The sequence below is a fragment of the Myotis nattereri genome (assembly GCF_964212035.1).
Source record: "Myotis nattereri genome assembly, chromosome: 12".
Taxonomy (NCBI): Eukaryota; Metazoa; Chordata; class Mammalia; order Chiroptera; family Vespertilionidae; genus Myotis; species Myotis nattereri.
In genome coordinates, this window is record NC_138087.1 from 11,556,042 (window position 1) to 11,571,397 (window position 15,356).

The window sequence follows — 15,356 nt, forward strand, 5'->3', positions numbered from 1 at the left end:
TTGCTGGGTACACGGGGATTGTTACACTATTCGCTCTCCTTCTGCAGAGGTTGGAAAGTCTCCATCTTAAAACTTTTTTCAAAAAAAAATGCTTACTTGTGAAAGAAAAGTATGCAATGAGTACAAACCTGTTATACTGAGTGGCAAGCCCCAGGCCAATCACAGGGGCAGGAGCATCCCCATGGCTGATGCCAGGACTAAGGTCAAAACCAAACAAACTACGGGAGGCTCTGTGTCTGAAAGTCAGATAAATGGGGAGCAGGAGGAAACCATACTCCCCCAACTGAAGCACTGACCTCCCCGAAGATGGCAGGCATGTGTGTGAACAGTGAGTGGAAGCTCTCTGTTCCTGACGCCACTTAACCAGGGGCGACGGGGGAATGTTCCTGAGTCCGAGGCGGGATGCTTTGCCCCAGAAAGTCGGACAGGCTTTAGCTTTGTCTCTCATGATGACAGGGCCGTGTGGGTAGCATTTTAAAAAAACAAGGTAGCATGACGTTTATTTAAACACAGAAAATAATTCAGGAGTAACAATAGAGCACGTCTTCCTTTACAATTATTATTACTGTAAAAATGTGTTGGTGTATGAATCCTTTCCATTTTGCATTTAAGGACTTTCTAATCATAAAAAGGCATACTTGTAGTTCATCAACTGTAACACACTCAATGTCCTTTGGCACAGTGCCAGGCATAGAAACAGCCACAGGAATGTGAAGTCCAGCCTGGGGCATATAGTCAATAACACTGTGATCACTACAGGGGCACGGATGCCGGAGTTACCCAGGTGATCACTTCTTAAGTCATATCAACGTAAGTGTCTGATCAATACACTGTACACCTGAAACTAATACAACACTGTGTGTCAACTATGATTTTAAATTGTTAAAATAATTTTTTAAAATAAATAAGTACTTTGATTCAAATGACTAAAGAAAGTTCACCCACTGAGTGTTTTCACAGAGGCCCCATCTGTGAGCAATCGCTGCTATTGCAGACCAGCTGCCTGTGAAGTCGCTGCCCAGGAGGGACCCCCACGCAGCGGCTCACCCCCCACCCCCCGCCCACACACACACCACTGCCCCCCTCCAGTCAGCCAGGAAAACCGACTCCGCAAGTGCTCCTGCCACCAACAACAGAAGCTGACATTTAGTCTGATTCACGAATGGACTCCTGGTGCAAACCACACTTGGCGGGTAAAGCGCAGTGCCCTACTGCAGACTAACACCTCTGCACAGAAAGTCCTTCTCCCTGGTGTCTGGTGCACAATCTGACACGGAGGCAGCCCCGGTGAAAATGACCCCTGGGGAGAAGCTGTCCTGATTCACCTGCGGGCGGGGGAAAGGCCCTCCACCCGCAAGGCTCTTCCGGGGGCTCCTGATCACACGGACGGAGGCGGGAGAGCAGGCGGAAGCGGCACATGTCATCACACGCTGTTCAGCCGGTTTGCTCACAGGCACCTAAAATTCCGTGTCTGGTCACCATGCCATTCATGACATTGTTCCCACGGGAAGAATGCTTTTAGTTTCAATCAGCTGTTGAAGGAGTTTCTAGGAATTTCTAGATTTCTACTTCAAGGAAGAAACCCAGGCCTTATCTGCAACTGCCCTGAAACGCCACCTGTCAGCACAGGTGGACTCAGGGACTCAAAGGAAAACTCGATCCCGTGGCGATGACATGGGGCGAGCGGCGAGGGCCACCGCTCCGAGGCTCATAGTCTCGCCTCGTCCGTGGCTCCAAGCCTGCGGATGGCGCTGAGAGGGAGGGACTGCTTTCAGCCGTCCTGCCTGCCCCTCCGAGGGGGTGCGTGCTCGCGGCAACACTGAGCCCCGCTACGCCGGGCAGCCCTGCCTGAGCGCTGGTGCTGCTGGGCAGTTCTCCATAGAAAACACGGACATGGCTCTTGACGCCAGGGGCGCCCTGCCAAGCCCGCCTGCTGCCCCCTGGTTTTCCGAGAGGAATTGCGCGAGTGAGACAGTTCAGCTTCAGAAACAATGATCAGCCCTGCATCAGCCCAGGAGGCCCCGGAGCCGCAGCCTTCAAACCCGGGAAGGACAGCAGATGGGGCTGCCTCAGCCTGAGTGCTCCCCACCGCGCTGACGCCAACTCCAGGACCGCTGCCCGGCCGCTCGGACGCCCAGGCCCGGCAGCGCGAGGGTTAAGGCCGCAGCGGGGCGTGGCACCTAGTGTTCCACTTGAACTTGAACATCTGCCTACGATGCAGGCAACGCTCCTGGAGGCGGCGTGGCTGGCAACTTCTGCGGCAGGGCTGGCAGGGCGGCATTCCCGCGCTGCTGGGGCCCAATCGCCCCCCAAGAGCCGGCCCCCACTCTCTCCAGCTGGGCCCCCTGCATTCCCACTGACACCCCCCCCCCCCCCGTGTTTGTCCCTCGCTGGTGTGCAGCGCCTACGGGAGGGAGCAGGGCGACAGCGAAAGAAAAGTACCTTCTCAAGATTTACACACAGAGCCTGGGATAAGGGGACAAAGGGCTCGATGTCTGGAACTTGCTTTAAAACATTCCAGGGGTGGGAGTCAGGCACGGGGGCGGGGCGCCAGGTGCATGGAAAGAGATCAGCAGCGTGGAAGCTGGGCGGGCCCCGGAGTTCACTGAGTTATTCTCTCTCCTTTTAAAATGGTTTTAAAATGTCCATGATCAAGGTAATACATAAATACGTTCACTTTTAACGTCAAAATTCCCTTCCCCAGGCTCCCCACACCAGCAGGGGCAGCCAGACCCACCCTCGGACTCTCATGGGGCTTCCCCCAAAGCCTCCAGCCACCTTCCGGGCCCAGGAAAGGGCATGACTGGGATGTCGGCCATCCCGCTCTCATGGAACCCCGCAAGCTGTCCCCTTTGATTTCAGCGGCACCGGAGGCTACATACGGAAACGGCCGGCTGCTGGCCAGAGCGGCGGGCTCACCTGCCGGAGGTCCCCGGTGGAGGCGCTGAGGATGAGGGCCGGGACGATCATGAAGCAGGCGTTGTAGAAGAGCACTCCGTACTGGCCCAGCTCCTGCGACAAGGGAAACTCCGCTCAGCAGCCGGTCCATCGCTACCGCCAGCGTGTGCGGTTAGCAGGTGCACCCTGACCAGCTCTGGAGCGGACTATTTCCAGCACATTTCTGACAAAAAGTGCTCCCCTTCAAGTGCACTGTCATCTCAGAATAAACATTCGTTTCACACGAAAAGGACAGATAAAACGGAGGCAGATGGATGACCTCCAAGGTTCCACCCTTCTCTGACATTCTAACTTTTTTTAAAGCAAGCTATTAAAAATAGGAACTCTGGCCCTAACCGGTTTGGCTCAGCGGATAGAGCGTCGGCCTGCGGACTCAAGGATCCCAGGTTCGATTCCCGTCAGGGGCATGTACCTTGGTTGCAGGCACATCCCCAGTGGGGGGCGTGCAAGAAGCAGCTGATCGATGTTTCTAACTCTCTATCCCTCTTCCCTCCTCTCTGTAAAAAATCAATAAAATATATTTTAAAAAAAATAGGAACTCTGGGACAAAATAAAGAACATTAAAAAATGTTAACATATTACCCTAGCCAGTTTGGCTCACTGAATAAAGCATCGGCCTGCGGACTGAAGGGTCCCGGGTTTGATTCCGGTCAGGGGCACATGCCCGGGTTGCTGGCTCGATCCCTAGTAAGGGGCGTGCAGGAGACAGCCAATCAATGATTCTCTCTCATCATTGATGTTTCTATCTCTCTCTCCTCCCTTCCTCTCTGAAATCAATAAGAAAGGAGGGAAGGAAGGAAGGAAGGAAGGAAAGAAGGGAGAGAGGGAAAAAGAAAGAAAGAAAGAGAGAGAGAGAGAGAGAGAGAGAGAGAGAGAGAGAGAGAGAGAGAAAATTGTTCCAGCTTTGGCCCTGCGAGCTCTTTAAAAAAAAAAAAAAAAGTTAATATAAACAGAACTCCTTAGAAACATCTGTTCTTTCCATTGAAGAACCGCAGGTTAAGACACCAGGTATCTCATGTCCCAGTCACCCATAAATTTACTTCCTTAAAGTGACTACACACTTCTCCACCACTGTCCATACAGGGTGACATACTGTGATTCTCAAAAGGCAGCAAACGTGCTTTTGTAAAACTGCCACCATCAAAGAACAAACGGCTGTGCAGAGACAGGCTGTGCAGAGACAGGCTGTGCAGAGACAGGCTGTGCAGAGACAGGCAGTGCAGAGACAGGCTGTGCAGAGACAGGCTGTGCAGAGACAGGCAGTGCAGAGACAGGCTGTGCAGAGACAGGCAGTGCAGAGAAGGGCTGTGCAGAGACAGGCAGTGCAGAGAAGGGCTGTGCAGAGACAGGCAGTGCAGAGAAGGGCTGTGCAGAGACAGGCTGTGCAGAGAAGGGCTGTGCAGAGACAGGCAGTGCAGAGAAGGGCTGTGCAGAGACAGGCAGTGCAGAGAAGGGCTGTGCAGAGACAGGCAGTGCAGAGAAGGGCTGTGCAGAGACAGGCTGTGCAGAGAAAGGCTGTGCAGAGACAGGCTGTGCAGAGAAAGGCTGTGCAGAGACAGGCTGTGCAGAGACAGGCAGTGCAGAGAAGGGCTGTGCAGAGACAGGCAGTGCAGAGACAGGCTGTGCAGAGACAGCCTGTGCAGAGAAAGGCTGTGCAGAGACAGGCTGTGCAGAGAAAGGCTGTGCAGAGACAGGCTGTGCAGAGACAGGCAGTGCAGAGAAGGGCTGTGCAGAGACAGGCAGTGCAGAGAAAGGCTGTGCAGAGACAGGCAGTGCAGAGAAGGGCTGTGCAGAGACAGGCAGTGCAGAGAAGGGCTGTGCAGAGACAGGCAGTGCAGAGAAGGGCTGTGCAGAGACAGGCTGTGCAGAGAAAGGCTGTGCAGAGACAGGCTGTGCAGAGAAAGGCTGTGCAGAGACAGGCTGTGCAGAGACAGGCAGTGCAGAGAAGGGCTGTGCAGAGACAGGCAGTGCAGAGACAGGCTGTGCAGAGACAGCCTGTGCAGAGAAAGGCTGTGCAGAGACAGGCTGTGCAGAGAAAGGCTGTGCAGAGACAGGCTGTGCAGAGACAGGCAGTGCAGAGAAGGGCTGTGCAGAGACAGGCAGTGCAGAGAAAGGCTGTGCAGAGACAGGCAGTGCAGAGAAGGGCTGTGCAGAGACAGGCTGTGCAGAGAAGGGCTGTGCAGAGACAGGCTGTGCAGAGAAAGGCTGTGCAGAGACAGGCTGTGCAGAGACAGGCAGTGCAGAGAAAGGCTGTGCAGAGACAGGCTGTGCAGAGAAGGGCTGTGCAGAGACAGGCAGTGCAGAGACAGGCTGTGCAGAGACAGGCAGTGCAGAGACAGGCTGTGCAGAGACAGGCAGTGCAGAGAAGGGCTGTGCAGAGACAGGCTGTGCAGAGACAGGCTGTGCAGAGACAGGCAGTGCAGAGAAGGGCTGTGCAGAGACAGGCTGTGCAGAGAAGGGCTGTGCAGAGACAGGCAGTGCAGAGACAGGCAGTGCAGAGACAGGCTGTGCAGAGAAAGGCTGTGCAGAGACAGACTGTGCAGAGAAGGGCTGTGCAGAGACAGGCAGTGCAGAGAAGGGCTGTGCAGAGACAGGCAGTGCCGTTAACGCAGACCGGGAATGAGCCTGTCATCAGAGCAACCCCCTCACGCGACACAAAGAACTTGGAACAAAGAAACGCATGTCTGGCTCATCCTCAGAGTTTGCAGAACAGCTGGGTGGGGGGAGGGCTGGGGCCTCCACGGAGGCAGCAGCTCAGAAGAAAAGCTCATCTGCCCACCAGCCCCTCGGGACTGCGGACAGGACTTAGCCGCTGCCTCGCACACAGAGGAGGAAACGGAGGTTTGAGGAAGTTAGGCTGATAGTCACAATGGCCCCGGGAAGCAGCCGACTTCACTGCGGCCCTCATCCCAGACTCTCAGGCTGGAGTTGCTCTCAGTTTCCCTGTCGCACAGGATGATGGGGAAAAGCTGCCTTTAACTTTAATTTGCCTTTCAAAACAATCCCTTTTATGTATTCTGACTTTGCTTCAAAAGAGTGGCATCTTTTCCTGTCCAATCTAATTTTCAACCAAAACTTTGCAAGGCGATAAGTCACAAGAAACTATATGGACAAGATCACTGAAAAGAAATGAGGGACATTGTGTAAATTACATTACTTGCCAACTTTACAACCCATTTTCTGTTTTCACGTAAGTTCAGGGCCAGATGACACAGCCTGAGACGCAGGAGGGAGAGACGGTACCTTCGGGTCCATTTTCTGCTTCATGTAGACCCCATTGGCTGCCGTGAAGATGTCATTCAGGAGCACAAACACGTAGCCTTCCAAGTTAAAGGCCAGGTCGGAACTGGGAGGGAGAGCAGAGGAGGGTGATTCAGAAGCTCACAGCTCGGCCCCCCCGGCTGCCTGGTCCATCTTTCCCTGACAGATCCGTGGTGATGCTAGTAATTACCGCCCCCCCACCGCCCCCCGCGGTGAACGCCCACTGCTCTGCTTGGCCTCCAGACAAACAAACCCAGGCCATCAGGCGGCTTCGCCTCCATCGCGAATGGCTTAAACCCAGAGGACATTAACGGTCCTGTAACTGCAAAGCCCTTTCTTTTGCTGACGGACCAGCTGGCATGTCTGCTGAGCTCTGCTTTTCTAAGGGGACTGACTCTCCCACACACCCAGCGGCCGTTGCTTATGGTAGCGAACAGGCCCATCCCCAGGGTCCAGCCGTGGGGACAGCTGGGCAGTGACCGGGGCAAGAGGAGTCGCTGGAGAAACTGACGCCTCCATCTGGTGCCCAGTCACACACCGCACCCCCAGCACCTTGTCCGTCCAAAAGGCCAAGCAGGGGCCCATGCTCAATCTGCGGCTCCTCTGCGGCTCCCCTCCTCCCACTTGTTTGAAGATCTTCTCCTCCATTCCCACTTTAAATAGGTGAGAGGAGCATGAGAATGTGTGGGGGCGTGTGGCGTAGGGAAGAGAGACCAGCAGCTCAGCCAGGCTGCCACTCATCCCGCTGCCCTGGACCTTCCAGGCGGCGTCAGACCCACGTCCTAAGTCACAGACAGACACTGCCCAGGAGGCCCTCGGCCCTCTCACGGTCGGTGACTGGGGCCTGCGAATGTGACTGGCAATGGACAGGTGAGCAGCAGAACTGGGTATGCAAATTGTAGTCATATTTTATGTGTACAGAGTCCATAGAGACGAAGTGGAAGTCCATGAAGCTGTGGACTCGGGGGCTTATAAGCCATTTTAACAAAGAAGGGGGTTTAGGTTTGGAGGAACAAATACATTGCAGGAAAGGGACCGGGCCATCCCTGGGGAAGCTGAGGAGGAGCAGGGTTGTCTGAGGGAGGTCTGTCATGCTGACTCCTCACCGCCCGGGGCAATAACTGCCTTCACGTCCCTGGGGGAGGACCGGGCACCCCACCGGGAAACGTGTAGGCAGAAAGGGGAGGGCAGAGAATTCCTACACCTGTTGACTCTCCACCGCCTTCTGCTCAAAATAATGCTTATGCCAAAGTGGCCCTCTTTGGAGCAGCATACCCTGATCCCCTTCAACATCAAAACAAGATGATTTCTAACCAAAGAGGAGGGAGTAGAGAGGGGCCAAAACTGCACCAACATATGAACACAAATTAAACTGGATTTTGCTTGAAGCTTCCACTGGCATTAGCATCTACAAATATATTTGTGAGAAAGTAAATTAATTTTAGATCACTATAAATCAGAATTCTCTGGCTCAGTCACAGAAATAGTCTCTCTCAAAATAAGGGTTCAAACCTCCCGCCTACGCACATTTGGCTCAGTGTCTAAAAGGTGGCCGTTCCCTAACTTGGCAGAGTTGAATGAGCAAAAAGCCAGGCTTCTCCGGGGGAGGGAGGAAGGTGGAGCTCACTTCCTCAGGAACTGAGGGATCCCCGGAGTTCTCAGATCTCTCAGGGGCTGGGGATGGGGGCGTAGTTCCGAACGTCATCTGTTTAGGCCAGTAGTAAAAGCACAGCAGTTTGAGAAGAATTTACTTGTTTATAAATGCACAGATTCATGGTTAACCCTTGTGGCTCATGTAGGGCTATTCACGCACATTCTATTTCAACTTCTTCTGGACATGTGCCTCGATTTGGCAAATAAAATGTCAGAGAAATTAACTCATCACTGTGGGCCAAAGTGTGCAGAGTTGGTGCACAGTCCCCCACGGGCCCTCTCCTGGCCTGCGGAAGGCAGGGTCCCTCAACCTGGATCCCTGAAGCTACACTGAGCAGAGCACACACAGCATGAACTGGTGTTGGTTCGCAGTGTGGTGGGAGCAGACTATGTGAGGCAATGCTAAACCACCGATCTGAGATGTGGGGGCTGTTTGTTACAGCAGCATGAGTTGGCTGATCCAACTGAGTCCATTCTAGGATTACTTGCCTTTGGATGAGTTAATCTCAGTGAGAGGGGAGAAGGTGGGGTCTCAGCTGGCCTACTGCTCGGAACTGCACTTGTCACCCACCAGGATGGTATCCACCCTGCGGGTGCTGAGAAGGGGGGAAATCGAGACTCATGTTCCCAGCTGGCTCCCAGGTTGTGTTGGACATTTGGGAAGCACGCCACCCTTCCCGCTCATTAGGGTGCCACGCAGATTAACGATGAGCTGAATTTCCACAAAGTGGTTCTGGAATGTGCTTCCCTGCATGCAGCACCCGAAGTGCCATTTCTCACCACGGGCTCACAGACATTCTTACAAACCAGTTTCTGTAAAAGTCTTCCACTGGCTCTAGGTCAGCGGTTTCACACCGAGCTCTGAGACCCAGAGGGGAGGCTGCGTGGAGACCCCGGAGCACTGTGGGAGGAGGGCACGCTAACAGAGCACACCCCTTTCTTAGCTACTTGACTCGTCTGATTTTGTTTGAGCAAAAGTCTTCATGATTAAGACGGGCTTTCAAATGCCAACGTGGAGTTCTCACTCCTGGTCTTGCATACCAGGGAGTAAGATTGGAGGCATGCCTGGCACTGGCTCCGGTCTCAAACATACCTAAGCTTTTCACGAGAGGCTCTGCCCTTGGAATACTGACTCCTCAGGCAACACAGCACTCAAGGGCTTTATGAATCGGCTATTCTTCTCGATCAAATGCCCAAGTTTTCAAGTAAAATTTTATACTGAAGACAAATAGTAATGAAAGTAAACAGTTCAGTCCTTTTTATGAAGGAAAGCTGCATTAATGTCATATAACGCTCTCTTTGGATATCCTCAGACATGTTCTGGCCCACATGGAATCCAGCTTGGCTTTCACAGGAACACACGGGGGTCGCCCTGACATCAACGGATCTGTCTCTTGGCTGCTCAGCCAGATGGGAAATAAAAGCGAGAGCAGGCTGGGCCTATTGTCAAAGACACAAAGAAGTTACTGAGCAGAAGCTGCCCAAAGTCTTACCCAGCTGCTATGAAAGCACCGAGAACGATGGCAAAGACGCTGATGATGATGTTCAAGGGATACTGTTTCCTGTCACAGATAAATAGATGGTTAGCTAGACAGACAGACAGACCAAGGAAAGAAGGAGCGTGAAAACATATGGATTCTATTTTTAAAACAAACTGACAATAGACATTGTTAACCGTTTTATAGCTAAAATCTAAGGAATACTGCTTTACCTAGAGAAAGCATTAGAAAAGTATCTTTAAGGAGATGAGTAAGTCAAACCAAATTTACTGTGTTTCTTAAGCAACTGCCTTAATCTGGTTATGAGTGTCTTTCTCTGTTCTCACTGGAGAGATGCTGAGACAAAATGCAGGACAGCTCGTGCCGGTAGGGCTAGTCAGTATGTACTTTATCAAGCACCCACAGGGTAAGATAAAATTCAACAGCAGGACTTAAAGCACTGGGCCACCACCCAAATTTCATGGCTAAATAATCTTCACAGCAAATCAGGAATGGCCTTTTTGAATATCAACCTTAGTATCCTTATGAGAAATTTCTAAACCAACATTATAAAAATCAACGTACTCTGATTATGACACATCATAATCTCTGCATCAGAATGGGTATCCCAGCTCACCTCCCTCCTACCCTAACAGTTTGGTGTGGACAACTGTTCCTCTGTATTGCAAAATCAGTGTACATTCCCTCTGGATCAGGAAACAGATTTACATCTATTTGGTGGTGGTGGTGGCTTTTTATAAAAATCTACCACAAACATGCATTATTTTTCTAATGTAAAACTACAATAAAAAAATCACTCATGACTTGGTTAGTGAGGCAAAGTTGGTTGGACGTCATCCCATACACCAAAGGTTGTGGGCTCCATCCCTAGTTGGGGATGCATTTGGGAGGCAATCCATCGATGTTTCGCTCTCTCTCCCCTTCCTCTCTATCTCTCAAATCAATAAAAACATATCCTCAGGTGAGGATTTTTTTTGAAAATCACTCGCCCTAGCCAGTTTGGCTCAGTGTATAGAGTGTTGGCCCTCGGACTGAAGAGTCCCAGGTTCAATTCCTGGTCAAGAAAAGGTACCTGGGTTTCAGGCTCAATCCCCAGTCCCCGTCAGGTGCGTGTGGGAGGCAACCAACTGACTTGCCTCGTTCACATCGATGTTTCTCTCTCTGTCTCTCCCCCTCACTTCCACCCTCTGTAGGAAAATCAATGGCAAAAATATCCTCTGGCGAAGATTAAATAAAACAAAACAAATCATTCATTAAGTTGGCAGGGAATCATGAAAACAGGAGACTGCTTTTAAGTTAAACTATTTGTCCTTAAGTTACAGCTACTAGTAATTCAAATCCACTGTTTGGAAAGAGGACGGGATGTTGAGGATTTGCTAGGGAAAAGGACCCCAGGGAAGGGAGAGCGGAGCCGGAGGAACAGAGGAAAAGGCAATCACCCGAGTACGATGGTTTCCAGGAGTAAAGTCAGGGGGATGGTAAACTTCCTGAGCACCGTGAACATCGGCAGGCTGTCAGGAAAGATGAAGCAGAATCACATCAGACACCAAAAAAGGTTTCACATTTTTATTTAAGGCACCGATTTTCCAAATGAATATGAGGAATTAATCTAATTCTCACATACACTACTACTAACAAATCACATTGAATAATTCTAAAAATGGAGGTGAAATACTTTCATGCCACTTTCACGCATTAGCTATTTAAAACATCATAACATCCAACTACTACAAAACTGTGCTAGAGCTAGTATACAATGTGAAGAACCAATGGACCCTTTGGCAAAGCAAACTGGGACTATCTATCAGGAGTCATTAAATGGGCCCTGGCAGGTGACTCAATTGGTTGGAGCATCTGGTAGATCTAAAGTTGTGGCTTCCATTCCTGATCAGGGCACATACCTAAGTTGTGGGTTTGATCCCTGGTTGGGGCGCCTATGGGAGGCAATATCTCTCTCTCTCTCTCTCTCTCTCTCTCTCTCTCTCTCTCTCTCTCTCCCTCTATCTCTCTCTCTCTCAAGTCAATAAATATACCCTCAGGTGAGGATTTAAAAAAGTATTAATGAAAGAAAAGCAGGTAAGGTACACTTAATGATCAAAAGTTAAATGTTTTCCCCCTAAGATTAAGACCAGGAGGTTCTCTCACCACTAAGTCTATTTACTATTATACTTGAAGTCCTAAAGAGGGCAATTAGGCAAAAAAAAAAAAAAAAAAAAAAAAAAAAAAAAAAAAAAAAAAAGACAGGGAAGGGGAAAAAAAATACAGTTTTGAAAAAAGAAAGAAATGTATCTTTATTTGCAGAGGATATATTTAGAAAAGCCTAAGGAACTCATTTAATAATTATTACAACTAATGAACTAAGCAAGTATGCAAGAAACAAAATGAATCTACAACAGTCAATTGTATTTATATTCACTCTCAATGAACAATCCAAAAGAAAATTAAAACATTCCACTTGGATAGCAACAAAAAGAACAAAATTCTTAGGAATAATTTTTTTAAAATATATTTCTATTGATTTCAGAGAGGAAGGGAGAGGGAGAGAGAGACAGAAACATCAATGATGAGAGAGAACCATTGATTGGCTGCTTCCTGCACGCCCCCAACTGGGGATCGAGCCCGCAACCCGGGCATATGCCCTTGACTGGAATCAAACCTGGGACCCTTCAGTCCGCAGTCCAACGCTCTATCCACTGAGCCAAACTAGCTAGGGCAGGAATAAATTTAACAACAGAATGTAAGACTTCTACACTAAAAACTACAAAATAGCCCTGGCTGGTGAGGCTCAGTTGGTTGGTGTGCCATCCCATACATCAAAAGGTTGCGGGTTCAATTCCCAGTCAGGAAATTGAAGTTTGCAGGTTTGAGCCCTAGCCAGGATGCATACCAGAGGCAACAGATTGATGTTTTTCTCTCTTCTTCTCTCTCTAAAAAATCATTAAAAACATATCCTCAGGTAAGAATTGCAAAAAAGAAGACAGGAAAAAATACTACAAAATATTGCTGAAAGATGAAAGATGATAAAATAGAAAGACACTTCATGTTTATGGATCAGAAGGCTTATTGTTGTTAAAATGGAAATACTCCCCCAAATGGATCTATGGATGCAACACAATCCCTATCAAAACCTCAGCTGGCATTTTCCCCTAAGAAATTGACAAGCTGATTCTAAAATTAACATGGAAAGGCAAGAAAGCTAGAAAGCCAAAACAATATTTTAAAAAGAACAGAATTGGTGGACTGAATTTCAAAACTTACTACAAACCTACAATAATCAGTACTCATTTAAGGATAGACATATAACCAATGGAATAGGATCAATAATCAATCAATAAATCCTTGAGGGTGTGTGTGGGAGGCAACCTCTCACATGGATTTATATTCTCTCTCCCTTTCTCTCTCTCTAAAAATCAATTTTTTAAAAAAGTATTTAGGAGAAGCGTCCCTAGCAACAGTCCAATAAAGATAGCACTTGGGTGCCAGAGCACCCACTTGGGAATTGTTTTGGAAGTGAGTTGAGCTGTTGGTCGCTGCCATGGAGTCTTGAGAAGCTCAGCATCAGACTGAAATGAAAGATGGCGGCAGAGTAAGTGGATGCTGCATGGACATGCTCTCAGGAACAAACTGAAATTACAACTAAAATACAGAAAATTTTCCTGAATAATCCATAGAAGATTCACAGGAGAGAACCCTGATACCGCATAGGGACTGGTAGGAGGGGTGGAGGTGCAAGAGGGCTGGCCAGGCACCCCAGACAGCAACTGAAGTTCTGAAGAGATATCTCAGCTGTGGGGGGAGCTGCTGAGAACTCTGGGGTCTAATCCCCAAGCTGGGCTCCCCAGCAGAGAGCACCACAACTGAGAAGGGTGCCCACACAACATCTGGTCGTGAAAAGCAGCAGGGTGGCCGTCTGCCAGAGAGAGAGCTGGAAATACAGGCACCCTCTTAAAGGACCAACACACAAAATTCCCTGTGGAGCCACCCACCTTGTGCTCTGGCAGAGTGGACTGGAGCTGTGTAAGCAGAAGCCAGGATTGGGGACTTGGGGTTAGAGCTCAGAAGGCAGACACGCCCTAACCGGTTTGGCTCAGCGGATAGAGCGTCGGCTTGCCGACTGAAGGGTCCCGGGTTCGGTTCCGGTCAAGGGCATGTGCTTGGGTTGCGGGCACATCCCCAGTAGGGGGCGTGCAAGAGGCAGCTGAATCGATGTTTCTCTCTCATCGATGTTTCTAACTCTGTATCCCTCTCCCTCTCCCTTCCTCTCTGTAAAAAAATCAATAAAATATATTTTTAAAAAAAAGAAGGCAGACACCCCCAGTTTCCTGGGTGAGTCATTCCCTCATGCAGAGGAGGACATCTTTCCCACATAGACATCTGCCTCGCCTGGGGGGAAGATAGTTGACACATCCTATTGGAAAACACCTTGCCCCGAGGCCATTTAAGAGATTAAAAGTAACAATTAGCCTCCAGGCAGAAGCAACTGCCCCACCCTGTTGAAAAAAACTCTCACCACACCTGAGGATGATTGCCTGGGGGCAATTCAAGTTGGAATCCTATTAGTCTGTAGGCAGAGGCAATCTCTGGAGGCTTTGAGTCTTTGCCTGATCCAAGTAGTCAGAAACATCGTTTGATACTGTCCTGCACTAGAGAGCGACAGGCGTAGAGGACCTACCTAATACATAGCCACAAACCAAAACAAACAGCCAAAATGAGGAGACAAAGAAACAACCCCCAAATGAAAGTACATGAGAATTCTCCAGAAGAGATAAATGAAGCAGAGATAAGAAATTTATCTGAAATAGAGTTCAGGGTAATGATAGTAAAGATGCTCAACAGCACGAAAAAAGATATAGTAACTATGAAAAAATGAAATAAATCCGTACAATTATGGTCAATTATTTCCAACAAAGGTCCCAAGACAATACAACAGGGAGAGAACAGTGTTTTGAACAAATGATGCTGGGACAAGTAAACATCAATTTTTCACCTAATGGTGATTTAACATCTAGACCAGCGGTTCTCAACCTGTGGGTCGCGACCCCTTTGGCGGTCGAACGACCCTTTCACAGGGGTCGCCTAAGACCATCCTGCATATTAGATATTTACATTACGATTCATAACAGTAGCAACATTACAGTTATGAAGTAGCAACAAAAATAATTTTATGGTTGGGTCACAACGTGAGGAACTGTATTTAAAGGACCAGAAGGTTGAGAACCACTGATCTAGACCCATTATTTCTACTCCAAATTGCAAAATGGTGACTTTCTAACCGTATCACACCTTCTGCATTTTCTATCTAAACTTCTCCAATAAATACAAATTTTCACCATTTCACACAGGAAAGACAGGATAAAAGCATCATTTATAAAGGTTCAGAGTCATAATAGTGTTCTGTCACCTTCATTGGTAACCAGTGAGAGTTGTTTTTGCTGTCATTATGAACTCACAAATTTTCATTTACTTGATACAAGTCCTTTATCAGATATGTGTTTGCAAGTATTTTCTCTCAGCCTGTGGCATGTCATTCTCTTAACACTGTCTTTCAGAGCAAGTGCTTTAACTTTTAAAGAAGTTCTGCTTTCATTTTTTTCTTTAATGGACTGTACTTTTGGTGTTGTATTTAAAAACTCATTGCCAAACCCAAGGCCATCTAGATTTCTCTTAAGTTTTCTTCCAGAAGCTTTATAGCTTACATTTCACATTTAGGTGTACGATCATTTTGAAGGTAATTTTGGGGAAGGTGTAAGGCCTGTGTCTAAATCCAGTTTCCCGTGTGTAGATGTCCAGTTGTTTGAGCACTAATTGTTGAAAAGACACTCTTTTCTGCGGGTGAGAATGTAAACTGGTACAGTATGAAGGTTCCTCAAAAAATTAAAAATAGAGCTACCATAAGACCCACAATCCCTCTTCTGGGTATCTACCCCCCAAAAAGAAGATGTGGTCCATATATACAATGAAATAATACTCAGCCATGAAAACAAA

General features: G+C 48.7%; 1 protein-coding gene across 2 annotated transcripts in view; it reads right to left on the reverse strand.

The window, feature by feature from the left end:
* Positions 1 to 15,356, reverse strand: part of SLC35D2 (solute carrier family 35 member D2) — a 56,105-nt gene that overhangs the window by 14,553 nt on the left and 26,196 nt on the right. For both annotated transcript variants that reach the window (XM_081104211.1, XM_081104212.1), the window contains exons 5-8: positions 10,811 to 10,882; positions 9,366 to 9,434; positions 6,202 to 6,304; positions 2,920 to 3,012 (exon numbers count right to left, since the gene is read on the reverse strand). In XM_081104211.1, coding sequence (XP_080960337.1) covers positions 2,920 to 3,012; positions 6,202 to 6,304; positions 9,366 to 9,434; positions 10,811 to 10,882 — 337 coding nt within the window. The remainder of the gene's footprint in view (positions 1 to 2,919; positions 3,013 to 6,201; positions 6,305 to 9,365; positions 9,435 to 10,810; positions 10,883 to 15,356) is intronic.